The sequence below is a fragment of the Lissotriton vulgaris genome, chromosome 7 (genome assembly GCF_964263255.1).
Source record: "Lissotriton vulgaris chromosome 7, aLisVul1.2, whole genome shotgun sequence".
Taxonomy (NCBI): domain Eukaryota; kingdom Metazoa; phylum Chordata; class Amphibia; order Caudata; family Salamandridae; genus Lissotriton; species Lissotriton vulgaris.
Genome location: NC_141695.1, coordinates 1,548,397,795 through 1,548,412,153, shown reverse-complemented (window position 1 = coordinate 1,548,412,153; position 14,359 = coordinate 1,548,397,795). Strand labels below are relative to the sequence as shown.

At 46.5% G+C, this 14,359-nt stretch overlaps 1 protein-coding gene across 1 annotated transcript in view; it reads right to left on the bottom strand.

Annotated features, from left to right (window-relative positions):
* Window positions 1–14,359, bottom strand: part of LOC147705984 (protein-glutamine gamma-glutamyltransferase E-like) — a 247,408-nt gene that overhangs the window by 96,865 nt on the left and 136,184 nt on the right. The window contains exon 9 of the mRNA XM_086932441.1: window positions 7,681–7,923. Coding sequence (XP_086788567.1) covers window positions 7,681–7,923 — 243 coding nt within the window. The remainder of the gene's footprint in view (window positions 1–7,680; window positions 7,924–14,359) is intronic.

Genomic DNA, 14,359 nt, shown 5'->3' with positions numbered 1-14,359 from the left:
CACATGGCACAGGTGTAGATGCACAGATTTCCATATACACAGGTATTTGTTATTTACCACCAACTAATAGTTGTTGGTAAATAACGAATCCTTAAAGCCCTGTGGCACTGTTTACAGTGCCACCTACATCTCAAAATAAAGATTCAGTAATTTTACCAAATCGGTAAAATTACGATTCAGTAAAATTACTGAATCTGCATTTTAAGATGCCCTACATCTCAGTATCCAAATACCGGTCGGTAACGGTTACCGACCGGTATTTGGATACCTACATCTGGCCCCAGATTCCTATATTTTGTAACAAGCAAGAGAGAGGTTGGTGATCCTGCAAGCCTTACGGTGGTATTCCACAAAACATTTTGCCTGCATCCCTTCTATTTTTGCTGATCTCGTTTTTGCTGGCCTTAGAAATCATCTCCATTTACCACTGCTAACCGTGCTAAAGTGCATGTGCACACTACTTAAAACATGGTAACATTAGCTTGTTCCCAAATGGCATCAGTCCCTTGTAAATTGATTTTACATGTACCCACGCCCTGTAAATGAAATGATATTAGTGGGCCTGCAATACTTATTGTGCGATCTACATAAGTAGTACTTCAAACATGTCTCAGGCTGGCTTTTCAGTCTGTGTGTGCAGTTTTAAGCTGCCTTGTGACCGCCTGGAAAAATAAACTTTTGTCAGGCCCAAACCTTCCTTTAAATGCATACAAATCACCCCTTGTTTGGGCCCTGGACAGCCCAGAGGGCAAGGTGCAGTGTATTTAAAAAGCTGGACATGTACATTTAAGCTCTACATGTGCTGGTAGTGAAAACCTCTTGTAAGACATTTTGCAGCACCCCCTCCCACACTTTTTCCCCAATTTGGACTACCTGCTGCTGGTTTTTTGATGCTGGGAGTGGCCTGAGGCCTGCTAACCAGATCTCAGTGCCAGTGTTCTAACCCTTTACAAAGGTTTGTAAAAAAAGACTTACTTATAAGTCCCTAGTCCCTAGTCCATAGTATATGGTAAACTAAGGGCATGTAAGGCCGAGTGTCCACCCAGGGCTACAGCACTGATTGTGCCACCCTGTGTTTGAAAAATGATATAAAATGGCTCCTAGCCTGCCACTGCAGATTGAAAGGTCAGTTGTCAAACTGTCAATTCGACTATGCCATTACAACTAATGGTAAAATCATCACTTATCTTAACAATGTATGTAGGTCTTCTCTAAGGAAGGCCTGAAGAGCCCTGAGGAAGCGAGCTGTATATTATTAAGTGTGACATGTATGCATATAAGTGTCTTAGCAGAGAAACCCCTAAAGTTTTTGTTTTACCGGCGAAAATCTAGTAGCCCCATTGGCTAAAACAGGGTTACCGGCTTGCAGTTGAGCATGGATAACTTCTGAATGGGACTACCTAACTGGGTATTGTAAGGTATCAAACAATTGTGGCATTAAACCTGACCTGATTCCCTGGTCGAATATAATGTCACTATTAAAGTGAAGCAACTTTTAGAAAGCTGCCACTCTGTGACTTAGGTGGTCCAGTTGCTCACAGGGGCACTGGCCACCAGAAAGCTTTCTGCCCATCTGTGGAGTACTGTGAACAAGTCCCAGGCTTATAAACAGTAGTACCCTGCTGCAGGGAGATGTGGTAGCCCCCCTTGCAGGATGACACCTAGGGTATTAGCGCAAAAGCCGAGTTTCAAAGGTGAAGATGGCAATTATACTCCTGAGGGGCTGCCCTTTGTTCAGGTAGGCAGGCTAGACAGAGGGTCAGAGAGGGAAGACATGTTCCCAACCCGGTTTTCCTGTGGCTGTGTAGCCTACAAGTAGCCACAACTCTAGGGTGGGCTACCACGTTCCTCACAGTAACTGTTCAGACATCTTGAGAGTAGCCAGAATAGTGCACTCTGGGATTGTCAGATGCCACATATAGCAGGGACGTCATCACCAAGAGGGAGGAGAACTGCTAACTCGTTGGCTAGTGACTGAGTCCTCTCAGGACATTTTCAGGATAAATATGGCACCCTGAACCTCACTTCACATCGGAACTGGAGCAAGGATTGAATAAGGACTGCCCTGCTAACCCTTGGACCACCCAAAAAGAGGTTGCACCTTTGGTTGGACTGCACCTGCTGCAACTTGGGCTAACAAAGTTAGGACTGTGCCTGTGGCTCCTGGCTCAGGGAACTGTCATCCACCAGACCCGGACTGAAGCAGTGACTCCAACAGTCAGGGGTTTGGATCCCTGGAAGAGCACAAGGGGCATTAAAGCTGAAGAAGCCTAAATTGGCAATGTTGTAGAGGAATAGCCACTAACTGCCGCTGTGCCCCCCAAGTGACTGATCCTTTACAAAACTTGCACCTAAGTCACCAGAGTCAAGATTGGCTGCCCAAGAAGGACGCTAGCCTACAATGAAAGTTTTCATAGGAACCGCTGTGCATGGGGATCGGTACCCTGGCCCCTGTTGGCCTTTTATGGTCTAGATGAGGACCTTGAGGGACCCTGAACCCTGTGGCCAAAGTTGCACTGCACTACTCATGAACAGAGGAATCACCGCAGAGGAAATGCGTTGACTTGACAGCAACCATACCATTTTTCTGCATCTTTTCATCCTATATCCTCACCATCAGGACCACTACATCAAACTTTAAATTCAGCAATGTTTGTTTGGGGTTTAAATAAACAGTGATAAATCCTTCAAAAAGCTGTACCGCCTGAACTTTGCTGTGTATTTTGCTCATCGAGAACTATAAAAATTCATATATTATAATCCATTTATATAAGTTGGTGTTGCTTTTCTCTTGTGCTGTTTGGCTTTCTAATGTCAATGTTAGGTACTGTTAAATGCTTTACACTAAGTTCCTTTGTGCAAGCCTTTCTGCTCGAAGCCATAGCTATCCAGGATTGAGTTTAAGGTTATTCATATGAGCCAGAATGGACCCAGGACAGTCTTTGTGCGTGCATTCCACAGTAAAACTGCACAGTCTTACCACATAATACACCCAAATCCTCACAACTCTGTAATTCCTTTTTCACTATTGCAAGGCCTACCTCAAATGTCCAACGGCCAACTACACACAGTTATGTGATTCCAGGAACAGGCTGCAGGAACCAAATAATTGGGACAGGAAAATGTCAAATATCTAAAAGTGGCAATTTAAAAATTGTAACTTAAAACTCGACTTTACCATTAAAGATAATTTTAAATTGCATTTGCTCAGACACTAAACATGAAGCCATTACAAGCTCCCAATCAAAATGTGTGCTTATTACATGGAATAAGTCTACCAAATGCTATCATATTGGAGAGGTAGGTCTCACAGTAGTGGACATCACATTGAGTTTTTTACTAGGAGGACATGCAGAACTAAAAAGTAAATGTCCAACCTTTTAGTTACAATGTATCCTGCACTATGGGTCCAAACTGGGGTGCATAGTGAAAAAAGAATGATGGAATAAGCCCAGATCTTTAGACTGGGGGTGAGTGGTTGAAAAGTTTCAGCACTCCGTCCATCATCTTGTTATGTTTGCTATGGGCTATATAGGGCTTACCTTGGGGCGCCATATATGTAATAAAAGGAGAGTTTATGGCTGGGCAAGGGGTTTATTTTGCCAAGTCAAATAGCCAGTTTAAAATTGCAATGGAAGACCTGGGACATGTTTTAAGGTGCTACTTAAGTGGTTTGCACAATAAGTGTTGCAAGCCCTTTAGTAGCTTTTAATTTATAGGCGCTGGATATATGGTATGCCACTTTACTAGGGGCTTAAGCCAATTTACCATATTTTGACGAGTGAGCACAAGCACTGTAGCACTGGCTAGCAGTGGTAAGAATGTTCTAAGGCCAGCAAAAACATAGTTAGCAAAACAGAAGGGTGAAGGTATTACATGTCACCTGTTTAGTAGTTTCGGTTAGGTGGCATACGCTGCAATTAGAACACGGGTGGTGACCCAGTGGCAACCGATGTAAACGTCGGATAGGGCCTTCCATATTCCTTGGACGTGTGTGTACCACTAGATCTTTTAGATTTTTCCCTTTCCGGTGACTGAACATTGGTTGGGTGATGTTCAAACCTCCACTATTCAGTGTTTTCCAATGTTTTTTCACAATTTTTGTTACCTGCTGTGAAGCTACCGTATAGGTAGTGATACAGATGGGTCTTCTTTCAGAGGTATCTGTAGGTGGTTCCTTAGGTTTTGATTCCAGCAGTGCATCCCTGTTAATATTAGATGCTCTTTTCTTCGCTTTTTGGACATTTTTTGTGGATATTGTCTTTGGTGTAGTTTTGTAAAGGACTGGGATGGCCCCAATGATGAAGCATGTCATCGTGGGGCAACCCCGGTGAGTGAGGGGACACCTAAAAAAGGAGCAATTCTCCCTTTTTTATACACAAAAACATATTTCCACAGTCAACCCCAGTGTGTGCTGACTGCGATCTAGCAAGGCTCTTAGGTATCTGGAAACGGAGGCCTTTTTGTTTGACGAGCTGAGCTCGTCATCAGCAGCGAAGGGGTTAAAGAGAACTTTGCTTTTGCTGTCATTGTATATCTGATGTTATTTATAACCCCTCAGTGAAAAACATCTCCATTATTCAGTGTATTCATCTATAATTTAAAATATTGCCCAGCAGAATCTTCTTGTTTGTGCTTTACTCTGTAAAGGACAATGTTACTCTGCAGGGCAGTAACTTTCTTAAAGGAATTCCTCTTTCATACATGAGATCACCCTTTGCATACGGTTTGGTGCGGGCAATGATCACGAGTTATAACCGAGTGATAAGTGTCTGCACATCAATGCTTAATTTGTCATTGATGGTTGAGGGTGGTGTGCACCATCACGCATTTTAGAGGGACCAAGACTAAGGGGCCCATTAGGATGCCTGGCGGATCGCCACAGCCAAGCGGGTGGTGGCGATCCGCCAGACATCCATACCCGCCTGCCACCCATTTCCCCCCGCCATATTGCTATGGCGGGGGGGACCGCGGCGGCCGGAAACACCATCCGCCACTTTTCCGCCCCAGTCGCCTTGCGGCCGAGGCGGAAAAGTTTAATATGGTGGCGGTGTCTATCAGACACCGCCAGCCATATTACAATGGGCAGAAACAGATGCCTTTCCATGGCGGCGATGCTGCCACGGAAAGGCATGCGGTCTTCACTTCGGGGGCCCCCTGCGGGCCCCCAAAGTGAAGGCGAGGTATGGTTTGCACATGGGGGGTTCCTGTGGTACCCCCCAGCATTTGCATACACAATGCGTCAGGCACCGCGCGGTGCCTGCCGCTTTGTGTATGCAAATGCATACATGCATTTTTAGCATTGTGGCGGGCGGTGCTGAGAGCACCGCCCGCCACAATGTTGAAAATGCATGATGCGCCCACCACTGTGGCGGGCGCATCCTAATAACACCCACGCGACCCCCGCCCTTATGGCGGGAGGTCCAGAATTCCGATAGGATGGCGGGCGGACTAAGTCCGCCCGTCATCCTAATGACCCCCTAAGTTTTCATCATAAGTTTTCCACCTAAAGCAGGAGAGAGAAAGAAGTGGGGAAAGAAACGTAGCAAACAGTAACAGAGGGAAAAGCATGGATGAAGCAGAATCTGCAAGATTGAGCTAAAGCTTCAGAAAGTGTATGGTGATTGAAGAAAGAGGCATGAGGTGGCATCAAAACTAGACAGTTGTAGCCTTTATATAGCCTAGAATTGTTCATTGCCAGCGGCAAGATCTTAAGATGAACTTTGTCCCTTTGCACTTGCATTACTTTTTTTTCAAGTTAAGTGCTAACCTGCATGACAATTTCTTAATGGACATAAGTTCTAACACACATCGTCAAAGGAAGTTTGGGGCCTATTGATTCTGCCAATGCCTTCTGGCTTTTGTTTGTGGTACCGCATTGGCAAGAAGCTGCTCAGCAAAGTAAAAATAAGGATGGGAAAAAAAGGTTTGATCAGGCAGCTGCATCAGCCACTTCATTTTGTAGGTGGACATGTGCACGATGCCGTGTGCACATGCATGCATCACTATGCATGTGCACCTCTAAAATCAAGTGGGGTCATTTTTTTATTTTACTGATCCGAGATTTTTTTTTTAAATCACGGGGTATGCGTAGGTACGCGTACCCTGCAGAAAAAAAAACTGGTCTGCTCTTTTCAAATTAGCCCCAGCAAAAATGTGAGGGGGGTCAAATCCCCCCCCCCACACTGCCCCGGGGACCGCCAACCCTGGGGCAAATAAATTATTGTAGCAGGGGGGCACACGGCTCCCCCGCAGCCCCGGGGACCGCCACCCCCCCCCCGGGCTTTGATGTTGATGATGGGGGGCCTCTAAGGCCCCCTGAGCCCCAGGGACCGCCACCCCCGGGGCTTTATTACTAAGTATGCGGGGGGCTCATGGCCCCTCCTGGGTTATGTCCATCAACTGTTGTTTTTGCATTTGGCACCCGGAGTGGGACGGGTTTGCCCAGACGTGGGTCCTGTGCTTTCCATGCCACTGGAATCAAGCTAGCCTGGCTGAAGAGGAGTGAAACCCCAAAACCGGTCCTAGGATGCTTGTTTCCAGTCCAGGGAGGACCTGGCTTGGCAGTTGGGGCTGGACTGTTCCCATGAGGCACAGGGTCAAGACTGATTTGCATATGGCTGGGTTCAAACTGGAATGGCATGGTGAGCAATAAAAGGATGGATTTAGGCCCAGATCTCTGTACTGGGGTGAATGTATGACATAGTTCTGCATGCTGTCCCTCAACTGTTGTTTTAGCAGTGGAGAGCCATCGAATAAAGATAATGAGAATAAGAATAAAGCCAACCAATGATAGGCAATGGAAGGACTTTAAGCACCCATAAGTTCTTGGTAAATCTCTAATGAGTGTTTTGTCACAAACAGCTTGTGCATATTGGTAGGCTCAAATTAAAAAGCACATAAATAGCCCTTGTGATTGTTTTAGCCAATTAACATATTGTGTATTTTGTAAAGTGCATATTCACCCAAGGGTATCTTGGCACTGAACAACAAATGTTTATTGTTACCCAACTTAATGGCACTCATTTTATCATTCTCAGAAGGACAAATGGCTTAGTGGACACGCTGGGATTTGAGCTTATGACCATGAGGTTGAACACAAGCCGCTACACTGAATGCATTAGTCCAATAAGCCACCAGACTCGGCTACTGTCCTATCAGATTGGTTGCATGCTGTTAGGTAATTGCACATCTAACCACCAATTGCAGCACCTTTTTACGCTGTCTTGCATATATGGCTAAATAAACATCCCTCTTCGCCTTTGCACAGAACCTCTAAACGTAAAGCAACGTATTAAAGTCGATAATAGCCTACTGGGATGTTGAGATTCTTACGTTATGTAGAATTGTCCCATTATCTGCACATCTTACATTGTTTAAGACCCTTATTTAACACTTGCTAGATTCACTGCTATCATGGTTGACCAAGTATCAAAGCAGCCATCAATAAAGCAACATGACATTCATCCTTCAGACCAACAAGGCAGCAAAATGCTGTGAGGGGCAATAAAGTGTATGACCAAGGCCTTAGCTAGGAAAGGTGACCTGAGAAGGCTCATCAAAGCTTGACTAGTGATATATTTTTCTACCCAAATAGCGTTCATTTGGCATTTTCCTTGATTGCACAAGGGTCCACAGCGCCCTTTCAACGTCGCTGGGTATGTGAGGTGTTTACCCTACCTTCCGGATATTTATAGTTGTGTGTGACGTCCATTCGGATGGTACTGCCAACAGCTTTTGTGCTGATGTATTTTCCAATGGAGCTGCTGTTACTTTTCACTCTCCTCTTCGTTTCGTCTTTCAAAATATGCCACGTGGTTCGGTCTGCGTTCACTTCCGCAAACACAAAAGGTGCGTCATAGCCGAGGTCGATGTCTCCTTCTTTAATGGCTTTCACTGAGGTGGGACCGCACTGATATTTACCTGGAGGAGACAAGAACGGACGGTAAATGTCCATGATCCACATTGGTTGACAAGTCATGTTATATTTTAAAATCATGGCACATAAAAATCACATGAAGCATTACATCTCATCAGCGTTGCATCTTTGATTGAATCACAAAACATTTCCAAGGCATAGGAATAGCAGTAAGTGAAAGTACAAACATTTCAACGACCCTCACTCCATGGGAGAAAACCCCATGGAGAGAGGGGTCATTGCTCCCCCCCCCCCTCCAATAATATCCCACTTTGAATTTTCATTTTTATTTAAATGAAAAAAGCGAATTGAAAGTGTTCCATACAGCTCTGTCATGTTGCCATGATGGCAGTTCCTACTAAACAATCGATATCCGCTTTTGGGTGAATTTATTTCCCCACCTCATTCCCTTTAATTATGTTTTTTTCTAACTCGGAGTCTCGGACCTGCCCCTGTGACAATACAACTGTTAATTACACTTTATATGTCACTATGTTTTTCCCAAAATATAATAATCTCCGGCATAAATTCCTATTTCCGATCCTAAAACCAATACATTTGACCAAATCCGGCCTGCTCTCTTGTTTTTACAGTTCTTAAACTCTACTTCTGTTTGCTTTTATCTTGTGCGTTTTTGATCGGGGTTTTAAAACAAGAAAGACTGGGATTTTGATTACTGTATGCTAATTTGAACGAAAAAAGGAAATTACATGCTGAAGAACCATTTTTATATTAATTTTTCATAATATGTTATTCCACTCGATTAAAATTGAAGAAAGGGCTCTTAGTTGACGTCATTGGCAATATGTTTAAGAATTTTTGATAATTATTTCAAAGCTGTATTGATTATAATGTTGAGGTATGTGCTTTTATGATTTTTTTTTTGCAAAAATCGAATAAAGCTTTATTGATGATCTCTGTGTACTGTTTGTGCATTGCTCGCATTGTCTCGCATATCATTTGTGCCTCCTCAGTATCGTTGCGATATTTTGGTCACATTGCCTGATAAATATACATAGCGCCGGACTGTGGGCCCAATCTCGTCCTGTTTTCGCTTTCGTATTTACAGCCATTTTGTTGTTGTGCCTCGTAGCCCGTCCCTCCACCCCGCTCCCGCCTCCCAGCTGCTCCTCCCTACCACTGATAGTTGAGGTGCGTGCCATCCGGGGAAGCGCTGTGACCATCCTGACTCGCTCAGAGGAGGTCGCTCCCCACGCTCCCTGGCCTTTGGGTATCGTAGCGTTGTACTGCTCTGTCTGCTGTTTGTTTGTGCATTGCTCGCATTGACTGGAAGTCATCTGGGCCTCTTTAGCTTCGCAGCGCTCCACTGCTCTGTTTACTGTTTGTGCATTATTCAAAGTGATCTGTGCCTCTTTGCATCTCAGCGCTCCACTGCTCTGTGTACTGTTTGTGCATTGCTCGCATTGTCTCACATATCATTTGTGCCTCCTCAGTATCGTTGCGATATTTTGGTCGCATTGCTGGATAAATATACATAGCGCCAGACTGTGGCCCCAATCTCGTCCTGTTTTCGCTTTCGTATTTACAGCCATTTTGTTGTTGTGCCTCGTAGCCCGTCCCTCCACCCCGCTCCCGCCTCCCAGCTGCTCCTCCCTCGCCCCCGCCCCCCCCACTATCTACATATGACAGATGCCTTTTGCGTGCAGCGTTCACGCGCAGCGGTCGTGCCCCATGCGCGCCGAAGGTGCGCCAAAGGTAAGCCCGTCTACGCCCGTCCGCGCCTGGACCGCGCCCAGCGCCAGACCCCCTGTTCCCCGCAAAAACACAGACACAGATGACCTTTCCACCCACATAACATACAACGCCGCAACCCTCTCAGCCCTCAACCCCGGCCGCACACCACAATGCTACCAAGCTGCCCCAGGACGCACCCATGGACCCTTCACCTGCCACTCCTGCAAGTTCGACTGCATCAGGACCCACACCAAATCCACAAACTCCAAACAGAGCTCCGACACTAACCACCTAAAGTGCATCCTGCTCAACACCCGCTCGGTCCACAGACACTCCATTGAACTCTGGAACCTACTCGACACTACATCGCCGGACGTCGCCTTCCTCACAGAAACATGGATGAACGCCTCATCAGCGCCCGACATCGCCATAGCCATCCCGGACGCCTACAAGATCATCCGAAAAGATCGCACCAACCATACAGGAGGAGGCATCGCCATCGTCCATAAGAACACCATCCACATCACGACCAGTTCCGACGATAACCTCGCTACCGCCGAACACCTTCACTTTCAGATCCACACCGACCCCAAAACCACACTCAGAGGCACCCTCATCTACAGACCTCCAGGACCCGCACACAATTCACCGAAGACATCACTGACTTCATCAGCCCACATGCCCTCCCCTCCGAGAATTACATTCTACTGGGACACCTCAACTTCCACCTGGAAAAGAAAAATGACAGCAACACCACCTCCCTTCTGGACAACCTGGCCAATCTCGGACTCAAACAACTTGTTGACACCCCCACCCACTTAGCTGGACACACGCTCGACCCTATCTTCACCTCCAGCAAGTACATCTCCTTCGATCACACCACAGCTCTCCATTGGACGGACCACAGCTGTGTTCACTTCAACTACAAAAAGACCACGACCCACAACCCCCCACAACCTATTTCTTTAAGAAATTGGAACAAAATCACCACCGACCAGCTCTTCACATCGCTTCACCAAAACCCCCCTGCCAAATCATCCGACCCAAACCAAGCAGCCACCAACCTCACACAATGGATCACCCGCAGCGCCGACGAACTAGCACCCTTGAAAAACCATCTAATCAAGCAAGGTAGCAAAAAAGCCCCCTGGTTCAACGATGACCTTAAGAAATCCAAGAAGTTCTGTCGTACTCTTGAGAAAGCCTGGAGAAAAAACCCAACCACTGACAACCTGGCCACCTTCAAGAACGCCACCCGCAAACACCACCAACTGATCCGATCCACCAAGAAATCAGCATTCAAGGATCGACTTGACAACAACGCCCAAAACAGCAAGGAACTATTCAACATCGTCAAAGAATTTACCTACCCCACCGCCGGCACCAACGACATCACTCCCTCCCAAGACCTCTGCGACTCTCTATCCTCATTCTTCCACAACAAAATCGCCGAAATACATAACAGCTTTGAAAACCAGTCCGAAGACCATTCCACTCCACCCACCTCCGAACCAAAACCGCACCCTAACAACCTTTGCGCCTGGAACCCAATCACCACCGAAGACACCATCCGCATGATGAACTCCATCCACTCAGGATCGCCAACCGACCCATGTCCCCACCACATTTTCAACAAAGCAGACTCCATCATCGCACCCCATCTCCGCGATGTCATCAACTGTTCCTTCAACTCCGCTACCTTCCCGGAAAGCTGGAAACATGCGGAACTCAGCGCCCTTCTGAAGAAACACACAGCAGACCCCACTGAACTTAAGAACTACCGCCCCATCTCGCTCCTCCCATTCCATGCCAAAGTCATTGAGAAAGCCGTCAATAGTCAGCTCGCCGCCTTCCTTGAATCCAACAAGTCCCTCGACCCTTCACAGTCTGGCTTCCGAGCCAAACACAGCACCGAAACCGCCCTCATCGCAGCAACAGACGACATTCGAACCCTACTGGACAGCGGAGAAACAGCTGCCCTCATCTTACTTGACCTCTCCGCAGCCTTCGACACAGTCTGTCATAGCACCCTCATACAACGACTCAGCAACGTTGGAATACAAGGAAAAGCATTGGACTGGATCATCTCGTTCCTCGCCGGAAGAACCCAAAGAGTCCGCCTCCCCCCTTTTAGATCAGAGGCCACCGAAGTCATCTGCGGCGTACCACAACGATCATCACTCAGCCCCACCCTCTTCAACGTATACATGAGTCCTCTCGCATCCATCGTGCGCCAACACAACCTCAACATCATCTCCTACGCAGACGACACCCAGCTGATCCTCTCCCTCACCAAAGACCCAAACACCGCCATAACCAACTTACACGAAGGAATGAAAGAAGTAGCCGAGTGGATGAAGAACAGCCGTTTAAAACTAAACTCGGACAAAATGGAAGTCCTCATCTTAGGGTCATCCCCCTCTGCCTGTGACGAGTCATGGTGGCCACCGGCCCTGGGAACTGCACCCATACCTACAGATCACGCACGTAACCTGGGCTTCATCCTGGACTCCTCCCTCTCGATGACCAGACAAGTCAACGCCGTCTCATCATCTTGCTTCAACATCCTACGCATGTTCCAAAAAATCTTCCGTTGGATCCCCACCGAAACAAGGAAGACGGTCACTCACGCATTGGTCACCAGCCGACTGGATTACGGAAACACCCTTTACGTCGGAACCACAGCCAAACTACAGAAAAAACTCCAACGCATCCAAAACGCCTTAGCCAGACTCATATTGGACGTCCCTCGGCAAGCTCACATTTCTGGCCACCTGAAAGACATCCATTGGCTCCCCGTCAACAAGAGAATAACATTCCGTCTCCTCGCCCACGCACACAAAGCCCTCTACAACCTAGGACCAGAATGTCTCAACACACAAATGTCCTTCTACACCCCCTCCCGCCAACTACGATCGTCCAATCAAGCCCTTGCCGCAATTCCGCGCATCCATAGATCCACCATGGGGGAAAGATCCTTCTCCTACTTAGCGGCCAAAACCTGGAATTCTTTCCCCACCCACCTCCGCCTTACAAAGAACCACCTCTCCTTCAGAAAGCAACTAAAAACTTGGATATTCGATAAGTAAAGCACCCCCCTCCCTCAAGCGCCCTGAGACCCTCTGGGTGAGTAGTGCGCTATACAAATTTTGAACTTTGAACTTAGTGTTCATTCTCCTTCATTCCTAATCTTCTATCCGTTTACTCAAGTTTGTTTTTAGGCGAAGCACTCTCTTGCTCTCTGAAGCTTATCGGCATATTTTTTCATCACATTTCACATTGGCTTTCTAATTACTTTGATGGAAAATGAAATGTCTTTTTTATCTATCACACAATTAGATGCCCTGAGGCAGATACCAACATCAACCCCTACTGGTCCAGCATAACTTCTATGTTTGTGGCATTCTGTGTGCATGCTTGTGTCTGTGCACAAGGATGAGTATGCCATTGATTGGGGTAGTGTTTATGTTAATAGATGTATTTCAGTGCACACATATGTTTGTGTGTGTGTGTGTGTGGGTGTATGTGTGTGTGCAGTGTGCATGAGTGTGCCACTACGCAATTGTCACTCTGAAATGCAGGGTGACTGACTAATTGAATATTCTACTTTGTATATGTGAGTGTTCAGGCTTGCATATGTGAGTGTGCATCGGTAGGAGTGTATATGATTTCATTCATCATTCCTATAAAACCCATTTTTAATTTATTAATTTTTTCTTTTTTTCTTTCTCTCTCTCTTCTCCTCTTTCTCATCGTCTCTTCTCTCCTCTCTTTCCTTTCTCTCTTTTCAAGAAATTCATATAGTACACTCTTTTCTTTTTTTTTTCTGGAACACATTATTTTATTCTGATGCTATGATTTTTTATCCCCATAATTTTTCTCTTATTATATTATAGTGTTTTATTATAATATTTGCATTATATGCTTTTTGTATTCTTCTTGTTCAAGTGGATTGTATTCTTCTCTGTTGTATATCTTGTTATATATCCTATGAGTTATGTAGTATAATAACTTTGGGGCCCATTAGGATGTCGGGCGGATCGCCACCGCGATGCGGGCGGTGGCAATCCGCCCGACATCCTTGTCCGCCCGCCATCCATTTCCCCCGCCATATTATTATGGCGGGGGGGACCGCGGTGGACAGAAACACCGTCCACCGCTTTTCCGCCCCGGTCTCCTTGCGGCCGGGTTGGAAAATTGTTTATATGGTATAGCCATGTAGGGCGCGCTACGAAATTCGTTTTATTTAATAAATTGTTTACTTACCTCCAATTATCCATATTTCAGTTTTTAGCAACCCCCACCCTGCCCCTCCCCCGCCCCACCTCTCTGCCCCATGGAACTCCCTCCACGGGTCGCCGCTGGTGAAACCTCGTCCCAGAGAGAGATGGTGTCAGAAGTCCCAATGACCCCATCCCACTTTATAACGAGTGAGGGACTGCTGCTTTCCCTCGTTCACTGACCTAAGGTCCCAGCAATCCCTACCCATCTGGGTCCTCTGAGGCTTGAGACTGCTGCCTTGCCTCATTGCCCTACCAACCAATGAGGAAAGGCAGTAGTCCCAGCACTCCTGGGACCACAAAGCAGAGCTGCTGGTAAGTGTGTGTGTGTGTGTGTTTTTTAATGTTTGGTGCGTGCCTGCAAGTATGTTTGAATATTTGGTAACAAATGTTGTGAATGGATGTGTGTGTGTGCATGTGTGAATGCATAGATGTGAGTGAGTGTGTAGGTGTCCAATCTGCCCCC